Here is a 14,663-nt window from a genome sequence, read left to right as displayed (position 1 = left end):
GGGGCCGTGGCCGCTGGCTCGGCTCTTCCCCGGGGGATAAAGCAACACCCAATAAATAATTCCGTTTTAATGGGAGGGAGGAAGATGGTGACTCCAGCTGCAGGGCGGGGGGCGGCATTAAGGCTCCCTGGTGTCTGGGCTCCTGGGGGGTCCATCCTCTCCCGCACCTCACAAATAAGGAGCCCGGCGGGGGTGTCCCCGAGCCCGTTCCCCTGCCACCCATGGGGGGGCCGGTGGGGGCCGGGGCTCAGCCCGGCCTCAGCTCTGGATCCCACTGGAAAATCCTGGAGCTGCCCTGGAAAGCCCTCGCCTTCCTGCCCGTACGGCCGCCCTTCCTGCCTGCTCTCCCCAAACCTGGACCCTGCTTCCCTGTCCCCAAGCCCTGTCCCATGTCCCCAGCCCACAGCTGGAGATGGGGACCCCCCCACCTTCCCCCAGCCTGGCCACCACCTCACTGTCCCCAGCCAGCGCCAAGGACCCCCACCCCATCCACCACCTCGTTGTCCCCAAACCCTGTCCCACGTCCCCAGCCCTCACCCAGGACCCCCCATCCTCGTCCCCACAGCTCCCCGCCGGGGCCACCAAACCACCGGTGACGGCATCCAGACCCAGCCAAGCACCGACTCCCCAAAGTCGTGTCCCCCCCCAATGCCGTAACTGCCACCCTGTGCCCCCCCCGGAGCAGGTGACACCGGGACATGCCAAGCTGCCATCAGCACCAGGACATTTAATTGCTCCCAAGGGACCCCGACACCCCCCCAAGCCACCACCACCCCCAGCTCTCCGCTGCCGTCACCGCCGCCGCCATCGTCCCCTCGCCGCCGCCGGGGTCCTCGCCGTCACCTCCTCCCGCCGCCGGCCGGGTGACACTGCTCCCCGCAGTGGGGACACTGGGGACGGGGGGTCCCGCTCTTCCCGGGGATGTTCCAGCACCGTTGGCACCGCACCCGGTATTTCTTGTACCTGGGAGAAATCCCTGCGGTGAAGCCGGTGCCAGGGGTCTGGGGGGGTCCCGGCAGAGTCGGGGTATCACTGGGGGGGGTGTCCCTGTCCCCTACCTGATGCCGCAGGCGTTGCAGAGGGGGGTCCCGTTTTCGGCTGCCCGCCAGAGCGGGGTCCGGCGTGTCTTGCAGGAGGCACAGCGCTTGCTCCCTGGGGGGACACGCAGCTGTACCCCCAAACCCCAGCGGTGTTGGGGGGTGTGGGGTGGAGACACCCCAAAATCCACCCCCCCTCCGGTCTTACCCTGGGTGGGGGGAGCGTCGTCCTCTGAGCTGCTGCCTGCTCCGGGGGGCCTGGCCGGGGGGCTGCTCCCCCGGCTCCGGCTGGGATCCCTGCGGGAAAGGGGGGTCAGGGGGAGCATGGGGACACCCCTGGAATGGGGATAATCCCCCCCAGGAAAGGGGATACCCCCCCCAGGAATGGGGACCCCCCTCGGGGGCTGCCAGGTCCCCGGGGGCCATGGCCAGGGAGGGGGGACGGGATGTCTGGCCTGGTGGGAAAGGGGATGCAGGGAGAAAAGGTGCAGCCGGACAGACAGACGGTGCAGCCAGACAGCCCGACGAGACAGCCCAAGTTCCAGGGATGCCCGGAGGTGCAGACAGACAGCGCAGCCCCGGGATGCATCCGGACAGACGGATGGTGCAGCCCAAGGTTCAGGGGTTTCAACCTGGACAGACGGACGGTGCAGCCAAAAGTCTGGGGGTTTCACCCGGACAGACGGACGGTGCAGCCAAAAGTCTGGGGGTGCCCAGGGGTGCATCCGGACCGACGGACAGCGAGGCCGGGACCCGGTACCTGGTGCCGCGGGCGGTGATGAGGAGGCGGCAGCCCTCAACGTTGCTGTCGGGGAGGCCCAGGCGCATGCGGAGGGTCACCCCGCGGAAAGAGGGGTCCCGGGGCTCGGCACCGCGCTGGGGGGCTGCCTGCTTGCGCCGCCGCCCGCTGCCGGTGCCGTTACCGGTGCCGTTACCGGTACCATTACCGCTGCCACCGGCCAGGTGCCGGCACTGGAGGCTGATGAGGCTGAGGGCGTCGGGGCTGCCGGCAGGGGCCGGGGGGAGCCCGGGGTGCTCCGGGGGGGCAGCAGGAGGTGTCAGGGGGGGCTCGGGGGGGGCCAGCAGCAGCGCAGTCTCCTGCAGGAAGGTGAGACCCTCCCCGGGGGGGGCTGGGGGGCTCCAGAGCCCCGGGGGGGTCTCCGGGACCCCGTTCCTGCCCAGGGGGCCACCGTTAGGACACGGGAGGTTGGGATGGGGGGACACCCCCCCACGACCCTAAGGGGCTGCACGGGGCCACCCCGGTCCCCCCGGGCTGAGCCATCCCCAGCCCTGGTGCCCCCAGTTCCCCCCCGGTGGGATCACCCCCGGTTTTCCCGGTTCCCCCCTGCGGTGGGATCAGCCCCGGTTCCCCCCTGGTTCTCCCAGTTCCCTCCCGGTGGGATCAGCCCCAGTTCTCCCAGTTCCCCCCTGCGGTGGGATCAGCCCCGGTTCTCCCGGTTCCCCCCCGGTGGGATCAGCCCCAGGTTCTCCCAGTTCCCCCCCAGTTCTCCCAGTTCCCCCCTGCGGTGGGATCAGCCCCAGTTCCTCCCAGGTTCTCCCAGTTCCCCCCGGTTCTCCCAGTTCCCCCCTGCAGTGGGATCAGCCCCAGTTCCTCCCTGGTTCTCCCAGTTCCCCCCTGCGGTGGGATCAGCCCCGGTTCCCCCCCGGTGGGCTCAGCCCCGGTTCCCACCTGCGGGCACGGGGGCCACCGGTCGCGTCCCCCCCGGGGCTGGGGGGCGGCAGGAGGGGCCGGCAGGGCTCGGACTCGAGGCAGAGCAGCCGCTGGAGCAGCGAGAAATCGGGGGGCTGCCCCTCCAGGAAGAGCTGCTCCGCCATCATCATCACCACCATCACCATCATCATCATCATCACCGGCCCCGGTCCCGGCCCTAAACCGGCTCCAGCTGCGTGGGGGCGGGGACAGCGGGGAGGGACCCCATAGGCGGGACCGGGACCCCCCCGGTGGGGCAGGACCCCCCCCTAGAGCGGGGCACGATGCCATATGGGGCAAAGGACCCCCCAGGATGGGGAAGAGACATCCCCGCCCCCCAGGACAGGACAGTGACCCCCAGGGTGGGGCAGGGACACCCCCCCCCCCAGGACAGGGACCCCCAGGGTGGGGTACAATGCCCCTCCCCAGAACACTGAGCCCCCAGAATGGGGCAGGACCCCCTTATGGGGTACAGAGCCCCGCCAGGATGGGGCAGCACTGGGGGGGGGGGGGGGGTCGTGCCCCAAATGCTGAGCCTCCCCCAACCGCCCCGCCAAGTCCTGCTCAGAGCTGCCCCCCCCAGGACCCAGCTGAGGGGCTGATCCCAAAGGGTCCCCCCCAAATCCCACACCTCAACCCGTCCCCACTCGGGGGGGGGTGGGGGCCCTGACCCCCCCCCCACAAAGGGACCCTGAGCACCACTCAGATGAGATTTATTATTGATAAACCGCAACGCTCGTTATCCCAAATCCAAAGACCCCAGAGAGTGGGGGGGGTGGCGTGGGGGGCACGCAGGGCAGAGCCTGGTGTCACCCCCACCGCGGGATCGGTGTGTCGTGTCCGTCCCCCCCCCCGAGCTCTGCCGTCCCGCAGCGTCTCCTCCTGCTTTGGGGGGTGTGTGTGTGTATGTGGGGGGGTCTTCACCACCCCAAGGCAGGCTGTGCCCTGCTTTGGGGGGTAGATTCATCCTGCTGGGGGGGGGTGTCATCCTGCTGGGGGGGGGCATCCCCCCCCCCCCCCCGCTGTCAGTGGGGTTTGGGGACGTGCCCATCCACGTAGAAGTTGCGGGTGACCTTGGGGAGGATGAAGTGAGCCCCCTCCAGCTCCGGCGTCAGCAGGATCTGGCAGCCCAGGCGGGAATTCTCCTGCAGCAGCGGGGCCTGGTCCAGCAGGTCGTCTTCCCTGGGGGGGCACAGACACACAGACACGGGGAGGGGGGAGGGAGGCTGGGGGGGGTCCCTCGGGGCCTTCGGGAGAGGGAGTGAGGATTCATGGGGTCCACGGTGGGGAGCGTTGGGGGGCTGAGTGGTTACGGTCATGGGGTGGTGTTGGGATGCTGGGGGGGGAACAGGGGTCTGTGGTGGGGATGTTGGGGTCCTGGGGGGGTGTCAGGGGTTCTCTGGGGGGGGCTATGGTCCTTGGGGGGGGGTCAGGGGTCTATTGGGGTCCAGGCGACATGTCAGGGGTTGACCGGGGTGGGTGGCTGTGGTCCCTGGGGGGGTCTGGAGGGTCCCGGGGAGGCTGCTGGATACTAAGGAGGGAGGTCTGGGGTCCCTGGGGAGTCCGGGGGGGGGGTGTCTGTTGGGGTCCAGGGAGGGGGTTTAGGGGTCCCCGGGAGGGACTGCTGGGTCCTGCGCGGGGGGGGTGGAGGGCAAGGATTCCCGGGGGGGGGCATCACAGGTCTCTGGAGGGTCCTGGGGGTCCCCAGAGGCTGCGGCGGGGTTGGGGGGGTCCCTAAAGAACAGCGGGGATCTGGGGGGACGGGACGGACGGACACGGGGACATGGGGGGGTGGCACGGCGGGGGGGGCCGTTACCGCTCGTCGGGGGCCGGGAGCCGGTCGAGGTGGGGAGCGCTGACATAGACGTGGCACGTAGAACAGGCCAGCGAGGCCTCGCAGGCGCCTGCGGGACCCCCCCGTTCAGCACCGGGACACCCCCTCACCTCCCCCCGGTCCCGGTCCCGGTCCCGCCCCCGGTGCCGGTACCGACCCTCCAGCTCCAGCCCGTGCCGCTGCGCCAGGTGCAGCACGTTGTCCCCGACGCGGCCCCGTACCGGGACGTGACGCCCAGCCCGGTCCACGAAGACGACGTTCACCCTGGGGAGGGGGACACGCCACCGGCAGCAGTCAGGACCGGGACACCGGCACCGGGGACACCGGCACCGGGGACCCCGGCAGCGGGATCGCCGTCCCTGGACCGCCCCAGTACCCACACGGCGGCCTCCGGCTCCTCCGCCGCGGCCCGGCCGCCGCCGCCGCCGCCTCCGCTCAAGCTCCGCGCCGCTCCCCGGAGCAGCCGCCGCGTCACGGAGCCGCGGCTCGCCGCCATGGAGGCCGCCATGACGGGCTACACGTGACCCGTGCCACGTGACCGCCGCCACCCTGGGCGGGGACAGGAGAAAGCCGCGCTGGTCCCAGTGCCCGCCCCCCCCCCCCCCCCCCCGGTAATTAAACCGCCCCATTAAACCTCCCGGGAATGGGGGGGGGGGGGGGGGGTGTACAGGGGCCCCCGAGCATTGGGGGGTCCTTGCACGAGGAGGGGGACCCCTCTAATGCAGGGAGGGGTGTCTCCAGGCAGGAGGGGGGACCTCCTTGCATGAGGAGGGGCGTAGGGAACCCCCCCAAATTGGGGGGCACCCCACGCCTGAAGGGGGGGAGCACATCAGCCCCGAAGAGGGGGACCCCTTGCATTGCAGGGAGGGACATGACACCCAGGCATCCCACAGATACACTTTGCTTGGCCAGAGTGAAGGGGGGGACAGGGACAAGTGGGGGGGGGGGGGGGGGAGAATGGGACAGGGACAGGAAAAGGGAGGGGGGAGCATCTCCCCCCAATTAAGGGAGGGGGGGCAGCCTCATTAGGGATAACGATGTCACAACGAACATAATAAAAAACGGGGAGGGGAGAGGCGATATAAATATAGCTTTACTTTGGGAAGGGGGGGGGTCCGGTGGGGGGGGACGACACACAGGACACAGACACCCCCCCCCAGTCCCCCCCGTACAGCAAACCAGACAGCATCGACAGTAGAAACAGGGCAACAATTCAAAACCCAGGAAACCCCCCCAAAAAAATGGGAGGGAAGAGAAAGGAGGGCAAGGACCCCCTCAAAAGCGCCTGCTTTTGGGGCTGTGTCCCCACCAAACCTGGGGGGGGAAGGCAACCCCCCCCAGCCAGGAAAGGAGGAACCTTTTGTTTTTTTTTTTTAAAAAAAAAGGCAATAAAAACAAGCATTAAAGTAAAAAGGCAACTTTTACCCCCCAAAAAGTGTAAAATTGCGGCAGCTCCAGTCTTTAGAAAAAAAAAACACCCACACAACCCCCCCCCCCCCCATGAGTGAAATGTTGAGGAAACAGGGGCGGGGGGGGAGGCGAGGTGCCCAGCTCAGCCCTGACTGCCCCCTCCCCTGGAGGGGAGCATGAGGCTGGGGGGGGGATGGCACCATGTGTGTGTCATCCCCCCCCACCAGGAATGGGGACCCCCCCCAGTTCCTCACCCCAAGCAGCAGGTTAAGGCAGGGAGCGTGTGTTTTGGGGGGGGACGACACACACAACACAGGGGGGACACACGACTCCCAGTTACTGCTTGGGGTTGGGGGGGGGTTCTCAGGGACACCCTCATGGCACTGGGGCGGGGGGGGGGGGGGGGTGTCTGCGATAAGATCCCCCCCCCCCGCTTCATCCTCCGGCGAGCCGGGGTCAAGTCTTTCATATCACTTTAAAACCCTCCAAAAATAATCAAAAAAGGACTAAACATAAAAAAAACAAAACAAAACCAAAAAACCCACATTTGTACAAGATTTACAGGTGGGGGGGAGGAAAGGATTGGCGGGGGGGGGTCGGGGGGGCTAAAATATCCTCTTCCGCTTCAGGTAGGAGTCCGCGTAATGACCCCCCAGGCCCTGGGAGTGTTGCCCCACGTAGCAGCCCTCGGGGCTGGGCTCCGGGGAGGGCAGGAGGTGGGAGAAGGCTCGTTTCTGGCCACCCATGGGGGTCTGAAAGAGACACAAAAAAAAAAAAAAAAAGAGGGGGGGTCAATGTGGGGTTTGGGGGGGGGGGCGGCACGGGAGGGTTTGGGGGGGGCACGGGAGGGTGTTTCTTACCTTTGACTGGGAGGTGTGTGAGTGACTGGGGGGTCCCAAGGTGAGGACGGCGTCTGCGGAGCCCGTTGGAGGCATCCCGACTGCCTGGGGGGGGTGTGGGGGGACAGGAATTAAGGGGGGGGTCCGGGCAAAGCTGGGGGGAGTCCCCAATCCCTGGGGATGTGAGGGAGGGGGGGGGACGGACTCACCTTGTTGAGGTGACTCTGCTTGAGCCCAGCTTGAAGGCCACTGGTGAAGTAGGAACTGGGGGATCCTGAGTAAAAGGGGGGCAGGGGGGGCCCCAACCCCCCTCGCTCGAACCCCGGGGACGAGGAGAGCTGGAAAGGGAAGGGCTATGGCTGACAATTGGGGACACCCAAAACAGGGTGGGGGGACACCCAAAACAGGGTGGGGGGACACCCAAAACAGGGTGGGACCCCCACCCCCAGGTGCTGGGGGAGCTTTTTTTTTTTTTTACCTTATGTCTGCTGTGCCCAAAGCCCCCCAGGATGGGTGCAGCGTGGTCCCTCGCCTGGGGGTAAATCCGGGAGCCCAAATCCTTCCCCGGAAAGACGATGGGTTACAGGGGCTGTTCTACCTCTTTGCCCCCCCCCCCCCAAAAACCCTTCTAAAGCCCCCCAAAACCTTCTACCCCCACCCAAAACCTTCTAACCCCCCCTGAAAAACACCTTCTAACCCCCCCAAACCTTTCCAACCCCTGCACAAACCCTTCTAACCCCGCCCCCCCCAAAACCCTTCTAAACCCCCCACTGTGCACCCACCGGCTGGTAATCGAAGGCGTAGCCGTCTGCAGCCAGCCCGGGCGAGGGTAGGAGTGGGTCGGCCAGGGAGGGCTGGGAGATCCGGGGATTGGAAACGCTCCCCAAAACGCCGGCTTTCAGATTAAACCCTTTGTTGGCAGCACCTGAAAAGGCAGAGAGTTGTTGTTGGGGGGAAAGAAATCCACCCAAAATCGCCTGTTCCTTCCCAGAGACGGGGGGGGGGGGGATTTTCCTTCTCCGTTCCCCAAGCAGGATGGGGGAAAAAGGGGAGCAGAGGATGCTCACCTCCCAGGCTGTTTGCTGGCAGGAGGCTGTGCAGGTTCAGGTAGGGGTTGAGAGGAATCTTGAAATCTTTGGGGGGCTCCCCCAGGAGCGAGACCTGTGGGAAAAGCACTTGGAGGGCTCAGGGGGGAGCTCCAGCACAGAAACCAGCCCCCAAAACCACGTTGGGAGGGTTGTTTGGTGTCGGCACGGAGCCCCCCGAGCTGGAACGGGCTCATTCCGGAGTGAGGGGACCTTACCCCGGAGGCGGGAGGTCCGTTCTCGCTCTGCTTTGGTTTCTGGAGACCGCTGATGACGGATCCCAAAATGGAGGTGGTGAGACCCTGAAGAGCTGGGGGGGTGACGGCGGGAGGGGTGAGCTGAGGCACCTGCGTCCCCAACACCGAATTTTCCCGATCTACTCCCACCGGTCCCAGGAAAGAAGCCAGGGGTACATTTCCAGAAGGCAAAATTGGTGATTTTACGTGTCCCTGTGCCATGTCACCGGGCAAGGGGCCACCTGGGGAGACAGAAGGAGAGGGATGGCACTGGCATCCACCCCCCCCACGCCCCCCCAGCTTGGTTTCAGCCCTTCTCCCCGCTCCAAGCAAGCTGCCTCGCCCCAGCATCCGTCTCCCACCAGAAAAACCCAACCCCGGCACCCTCCACTCCTCCCAACCTGCCCGGAGGTGGGGGGGGGCCTCCTGTGTGGCTTCCCCTCCCCTAAAAAACAGAGCAGGGAGACATGCCCTGAGACTGGCGCTGCGCCTCGAAGCACGGCGAGCTCCGCAGGGGTCCCTTTTCCACCGGAAAGCGATGCCCCAGTTCGCGGTGTGCCACGACACCGGCTGTTACCTGAGGAGAGCTCTCCCAAGAGCTGGCTGGGGGGCTGCGCCGGTGCGTTGGCCAAACCCAGGGCACCGTGGTGGGGCAAGGAGCTCAGCGGCGAGTCACCCAGGATCCCCGGCTTCTGCGAAGGAGAGCGGGAGGTTAATGCCGAGCGAAACCGGCCGATCCGTGGCAGATCCGTGGCTCTGGAGGCGGCGGAAACCCTGGCGCTAGTGGGATGGAGGGGAGCGGAGGCGCGCGAGGGCCCCCGGGATCATGGCCGTCGGCTAAAAGCTTGGTGCAGGCACGGAGAGAAACACGCCGCAGGCACTGAGAGCGAGCTGGCTGCAATTTCACAGCTCCTTAAGCAGAGAATACCAGAAATAACATCGGGGAGACACTCCCCACTACGGTTCAGCACCCATTTTTGTTCAAACAGGTCCATTTACGCTGGAACAAAGGAGCCAACCCACCCGGCCCTGCGCAGAAATCGTTTACTGAGCCAGTAAATTGAAGAGGAGCCCAGGAGGGATGGGGGCTCCCCTTTTCTCACCCCACCTCAGTGAGCCCGAGCTCGGCACGGGAACCAGCTCAGCAAATGCGGCACAGAGGCAGAGAGCCGATGAGCCAACTCGCCGGAGCCCCAGATGGGAGCCGTTCAGAGGCCAAGCCCTCCAGGCTCCGAGTCAGAGCAACGCCTCATTTCTCCCCACAAGGAGAGCAGCTCCAACATTACCGGAGTCACTGGGGTGACTGGTGTCACTGCCAGACCCCTCGCTGCAGTCGTTGCCTGGTCTTAAGGATGGGAAGGACGCGGGGAAGGCGCCGGGGGGGGGGTCCCGGCGCTACGGCTCGGCACCACCACACACACAGCACGTCACCGTGACGGCTGCCTCCTACCGCTCACATGGAAGACGTTTTGGTTCTCCTTGTTCTGCAGCAGCCGTGTCCAGACCTGGTTCTGCAGTAACAGGGAGTTCCCAAGCAATGCCTTCTGGGGCAGAAAGCACAGCGAAAAAGACCAGAAGAGACAGAAAAACACTCAAAAAGAGGAAAAAACCCAAGCTTGGGGTGGTTTGAGAGGCATGGGGAAAGCGAGAAGAGCAGCAGGGAGCTTTAATCCTCAGTTTGTTCCTCTCTCTTTACTCCTCGAGCGGCAACAAGAATTTCGGGAGACATGGAGGTGCATGAGCTGGAGCGGAGGTATGAGGCAAGGCAGCCACGCAAAATGGCAGCAGCACGAGCCCACCGTCAGGTTTGGGAGACCCATGCCCATCCGCGGCAGCCCCGGCAGGACCCTGATCTAAAAGCAGATTTGTTTCTCGCAGAAAAGAGGCGAGGAGGAGCGCAAGGGCTCCGGCACAACAGCGGCATCAGTGTCCGCAGCGCAAAGGGAAGGCGGCATCAGCGAAATTCCTGCGTACCTGCTGCGCTTGGGTTTGGTTCTGCAGCGCGAGTTGGAGGAGAGCCGTGGAGAGGGCCGGGTTGGTCACCAGCGGCACGGAGGGAGCGGCGCCAAGGATTCCTGGAAGGAAGAGAAGCCGAAGGAATCACCTGCCGCAGGGAGGACAAACCCCACCCTGTCCCAGCCTCTCCTCTGCGTTCGGCCTTACCTTGTTTTCCTCCGACCGCCCCGTGGAGCAGGGGGTTGAGCAACAGCTGGAGGGAAGCAGGATTTCCCAGGCTGTTGAGAATTTGGAGGATATTTGGCTCGGGGAGGAGCCCTTTCCCACGATTTAATGCCTTAATAAAACCAAAAAACAGCCATGTTAAAAGTGAGATAACCGGCTTTGAGGCTTCCCCCATGACGGGCCACCCTAAATTTGCCCAAACCAGCAAGATGATCCCGGTTCCCAAAAGTCTTGTTGTAGGGCAGGGAAGAAACAACCGACCCATCTCTACAGCCAACGAAAGCCAAGGCACAGTGGCAGCCGCACAGTTTGTCATTGCTGTCGGCAGCTACGCCGTCTGCTATCCTACCGGTGCGGCACCTGCCCAGCAAAACTCTCCACGGCGAGCAGCCACTGGATTTTGGCGACAAGCAGCACTCCTGCTCCGAATTTTGCAGCCGCACACAGGAACAAGGGAGCAACGGGGGAATCTGTGCTGTGTGACCAGAGCCTGGGAGCACCGGCATGCCCGAAATGCCCAGAAGCAGGAGCTACAGGCAACAGACGGCCGCTCCATAGGGGATCCAATGGGAAATGTGTTGGCTGCTCCAAGACAGCCTGCTCCAGGCTGGATACCCAACCTTGGGAACGCCGGCAGCACCTGTCACAGTGACGGCAAGCTGCGAGGGGAAGAGGAGGAGGAAGAGGAAGCAGCGCGCACACAAGCCTCACCGTCGCCTGCGCGGCTATCAGGGCGGCCAACATGCTGCGGCCGGGAGGGCCAGGAGCACAGAAGGAGACTCGGACGTGATTCCCGGCGAGTGGCAAACCATCCGTAGCCTGCTGAACCATCTCTGCCATCTCCGCCGACTCATACTCCAGGACCGCGAAGCCTTTCAGCTGCCCGTCCTGACCGTAGGCCAGCTAGGAGAAGAGAGGGATGCCAAAAAAACAGTGAGTGCAATGGGAGCACTAGGGAGAGCTGGCAGATCCTCAGGTGCCAATATGAGGTTGCTGCACCCTGGGGGTGCCGCTTTCTTCGGGCCGGTGACCTCCCCATGAGCTCAAAGAATGCTGCACCCCAGGAAAAGTGCTCCCAGTGCCCCCCAAAATCCCCCTCCCTCACCTGGCAAAAAGCCGGGGCGCAGGCGGCGGAGAAGACCTGCCGCAGCTCCTCGAGGTCGGCGTAGTTGTGGGGCAGCTTGTCGACACACAAGCACTTGGAATGGAGAAGGTCTAACGTCAACTGGTTGACGTCCGTCCAGTGGACGTAGAGAGTCCGCGTGCCCAGCTGTTTCCCCAGCAGATCTGACTTGGCTCTGGCCGCCGAATCCTTTTTCATGTATTCCACAAATCCATAACCTTTGGAGTGTCCCGTTTTCTCGCTGTAGACCAGGAAACACCGTTCCAGGTTGCCGAAAGGTCGGACCAGCTCCTCGAATTGTTGTTGGGTGTAGAGCTGGGGAAGGTTGGCGATACACAGGAGGGCATCTGTGGGCTGCAGCTGCACTGAAATCTCCTTCTCCCGGAGCTTGCTCAGGTGGAATTTTTTGATGGCTGATTCTGCCTGTTCCCCGTTGAGCAAGGTGACAAATGCTGCGGAAGCAGAGCCGGGAAGGAAGGGTGAGGCTACGCGGTGCCTGTTTCACACCAAAACGCGAAGCTGCGGTGCAGGGCAGGGGTGCTGGTGAGGCGCAGGGTTAAATCCCGAGCGCTCAGGGGTAAAATTCACACACCCCCGGCTGCCGTTAGTGCCCGAAGCCCCGATGAGGCGAGGAGTCGGAGGAAAGGTCTCGGCAAGCGCCGGCTGGTGAAATCACACTATCCTTGGTGAAGCCTCGTGCGAGGCGGCTCCGTCCCCGAGCTCCGGGGAGACGCCGGGGACAGGGACAGTGCCACTGGGTCCCAACCACCCTCACCAATCCCCCTGGCCAGAGGAGCACCCTCATGCAGCTCCCACAAATTTCTCCATCACCAAGAACTGGTTGTTTTTTGGGGGGGGAGGGGATAACGCCGGCAGGCGCAGCCTCCCAGGAGGAGCTGGACTGATTCTAAACCCCGCAGCCATTAATTTTCTGCCCACTGATAGCTAATTGCCACATAAAAAAAAAGAGTCTGGTGAGCATGGCCGGTCGGAGAAGGGGGGGGGGGACACAGGTGGAGAATCAATGCAGAACAAGGTGTCGGGGACAGACCACCCGGCAGCAGAAAAGCACCGGGAAGGAGGAGGGGGGGACCCGAGGCCAGCCATGGTGATGGATTCGGCATCAGAGATGCTGGCGCTGCGAGAGCAGCTTACTCACCAGTCCCTTTGTATTTGTCCACAAAGCAGTATTTCAGCTCGTAGTCGCTCAGCAGATCATGGACTTCCTGGATAAACAGCGGGATTTTCAATAAAAATCATAATTTTTAAACAAAAAAATAAAAACGGAAGTCAGGTTTTAGGGAAAAACGCTGGCTTCTCCCCTAATTCCTACCCCATGCGGCACCCCCAAATATTTCCCCTCTCCTTGAGCTCAGAGGAGGAAGCGGAAAGGGAAGAGGCTCAATTCAAAAGCGAAGACACTGGGGACCAGGCACTAAAACCGCTCCTTTGGCCCCGCTGTTGTCCCCCCACAATTTGACACCCCCCCCCCCCCCCGGCGTGTTTTACCCCTTAAGGTCACACCAGGGGACATCAGTGCGTTGCCGCCGGCTCAAGACTTTGCCCTCCCCGAAATGATTTTCCAGACCTTCGGCCTCCCCGACACACCCCCCCGGGCGATAATTAACTCGGATTTACCGGGAAGGGGAAAGGGAAATTAAAAAATGAAACAAACAAACAAAAAGAAAACAAAACCAAAAAAAAGACCAAAAAAAAGAGCGGGGGGAGGGGGGCTGCAGTGGCTGGGGGGGTCCTTTGAGGAGGAGGGGGGGGTAGTTGGGGTTTGTTAAGCGGCACCGGCTCTTCCTCAGAGCTGGGTTTGAGGGGTGATGGGGGTGTGTGTGACCCCCCCAGGAGCTCTTAAAGTGATAAGGCAGAAAGGGTGTGTGGGGGGGAATAAAGGATTTTGGGGAGGAGAGAAAAATTGGGAGGGGGGAAAGGAGGAAGCATTTAGGGAGGGGGGAAGGAGGAGGAGGAAGCATTTGAAGGGGGGGAAAAGGAGGAGGATTGGGGAGGAGGAAGATTGGGGGGAAAGGAGAACGGATTGGGGGGGGAAGGAGGAAGGATTTGGGGGCAGGAAGATTTGTGGGGGTGGGGGGCAGAAGCCGGCGCAGTTCGGGACCCCCCCTCCCCTCCCCGTTCCAGCAGGCTCATCCCAGGCCCGGCCCGGCTGCCCCCGGCCGGTGCTGCCCGCTATCGCCGGTACCGGCGCTCAGCTTCACCCCCGGTGCTCCGGTGGCCGGTACCTGGTTGCTGACGTCGGGCGGCAGCCCGCGGATCAGCACCTTCCGCCGGTTCCGGAACTGGCGGGCGCTGCGCTCCAGGCGGCTCCGCACCTCGGCCGGATCCAGCACCGGCAGCTCCTCCTCGGGGGCCCGGCCCAGGCCCGGCCCCGGTCCCGGGAGCTCCGGGCTCGGGGACGTTACGGCGCCCGACAGCGAAAGCGCCGCCGCCGCCATTTTGGGCACCCACCGCCTCCTGGGACCATCGAGAGGCGGGCGGGCGGGCGGGTAGAGCGGCGTCAAGACGCCGCCGCGTCATTGGTTCGCCCGCCGCCGCGCCCACGCGGGAGCATCCCGGGCGCTTATTGGGCAGGGCGAAACAAACAAGCCGGCAGCACCGGCGCTCCCTATTGGGCGGGGACGCCCCTTATTAGCACTCCGCCTCCGGATTGGACACAAACAGACGAGCCCTGCGGTTACCGCACTCTACTGGCTGCTTTGCGGGGGCCACGCCCCTCACCGAACCGACCCTGCCCCCCCCCCCCCCCACTCTGTAGGGACCCCTGACCCCCCCCAGGCCCATAGGGACCCCAAGACACCCCCACCCCACCCCACCCTATAGGGACCCCGAGAGACCCCACACACACCCTATAGGGGTCCCTGACCCCCACACACCCTGTAGGGACCCCGAGACACCCCCTGACCCACCCTATAGGGGTCCCTGAAACCCCCCCCCCACCCTATAGGGACCTTGAGGCACCCCCCCTCACTCTATAGGGACTCCCCCCACACTCTATAGGGACCCCAAGACACCCCCAACCCACCCTACAGGGGCTCCTGCCCCCCCCCCCCCCGTAAGGACCCTGAGACACCCCCCCACTCTATAGGGACCCCTGACCCTCCGCCCAGCCCCTATAGGGACCCCAAGACACACCTCCTGTAGCCTATAGGGACCCCAGCCCCGCAGCAACACCCTCCCAGCGCA

At 64.3% G+C, this 14,663-nt stretch overlaps 2 protein-coding genes across 2 annotated transcripts; both read right to left on the bottom strand.

The window, feature by feature from the left end:
- Positions 1-3,444: 3,444 nt before the first annotated feature.
- FDX2 (ferredoxin 2) lies at positions 3,445-5,106 on the bottom strand. The gene is made up of 4 exons (XM_075026821.1): positions 4,963-5,106; positions 4,740-4,846; positions 4,565-4,652; positions 3,445-3,930 (listed from the first exon to the last, which is right to left on the bottom strand). The coding sequence occupies exons 1-4, from the start codon at positions 5,088-5,090 to the stop codon at positions 3,774-3,776; spliced, it is 480 nt and encodes a 159-aa protein (XP_074882922.1). The 5' UTR covers positions 5,091-5,106; the 3' UTR covers positions 3,445-3,773.
- Positions 5,107-6,100: 994 nt separating this feature from the next.
- RAVER1 (ribonucleoprotein, PTB binding 1) lies at positions 6,101-13,931 on the bottom strand. The gene is made up of 14 exons (XM_075025161.1): positions 13,703-13,931; positions 12,616-12,682; positions 11,439-11,908; positions 11,045-11,236; positions 10,316-10,445; positions 10,127-10,227; positions 8,730-8,844; positions 8,135-8,394; positions 7,899-7,992; positions 7,614-7,756; positions 7,310-7,390; positions 7,041-7,169; positions 6,853-6,936; positions 6,101-6,744 (listed from the first exon to the last, which is right to left on the bottom strand). Exons 1-14 carry the CDS (start codon positions 13,913-13,915, stop codon positions 6,598-6,600), a joined length of 2,226 nt encoding a protein of 741 aa, XP_074881262.1. The 5' UTR covers positions 13,916-13,931; the 3' UTR covers positions 6,101-6,597.
- Between the last annotated feature and the right edge of the window lie 732 nt (positions 13,932-14,663).

Source organism: Buteo buteo, chromosome 4, assembly GCF_964188355.1.
Source record: "Buteo buteo chromosome 4, bButBut1.hap1.1, whole genome shotgun sequence".
Taxonomy (NCBI): Eukaryota; Metazoa; Chordata; class Aves; order Accipitriformes; family Accipitridae; genus Buteo; species Buteo buteo.
Note: the sequence above shows the minus strand (reverse complement) of the source record. Positions and strands in the feature narration are given on the sequence as shown.

Bases quoted from the DNA above. Each gene is read 5' to 3' on its own strand.
- RAVER1 (XM_075025161.1), bottom strand. From the start codon at position 13,915: ATGGCGGCGGCGGCGCTTTCGCTGTCGGGCGCCGTAACGTCCCCGAGC. The intron at 8,845-10,126 runs GTACGCAGGAAT...TCTCCTTCGCAG, and splicing joins ACCAAACCCAAGCGCAGCAG to AAGCCGGGGATCCTGGGTGA. The intron at 7,170-7,309 runs GTAAAAAAAAAA...TTCCCTTTCCAG, and splicing joins TTGGGCACAGCAGACATAAG to CTCTCCTCGTCCCCGGGGTT.
- FDX2 (XM_075026821.1), bottom strand. From the start codon at position 5,090: ATGGCGGCCTCCATGGCGGCGAGCCGCGGCTCCGTGACGCGGCGGCTG. The intron at 4,653-4,739 runs GTCGGTACCGGC...GGGGTCCCGCAG, and splicing joins GCACGGGCTGGAGCTGGAGG to GCGCCTGCGAGGCCTCGCTG. The intron at 3,931-4,564 runs GTAACGGCCCCC...GTGCCCCCCCAG, and splicing joins CTCCCGGCCCCCGACGAGCG to GGAAGACGACCTGCTGGACC.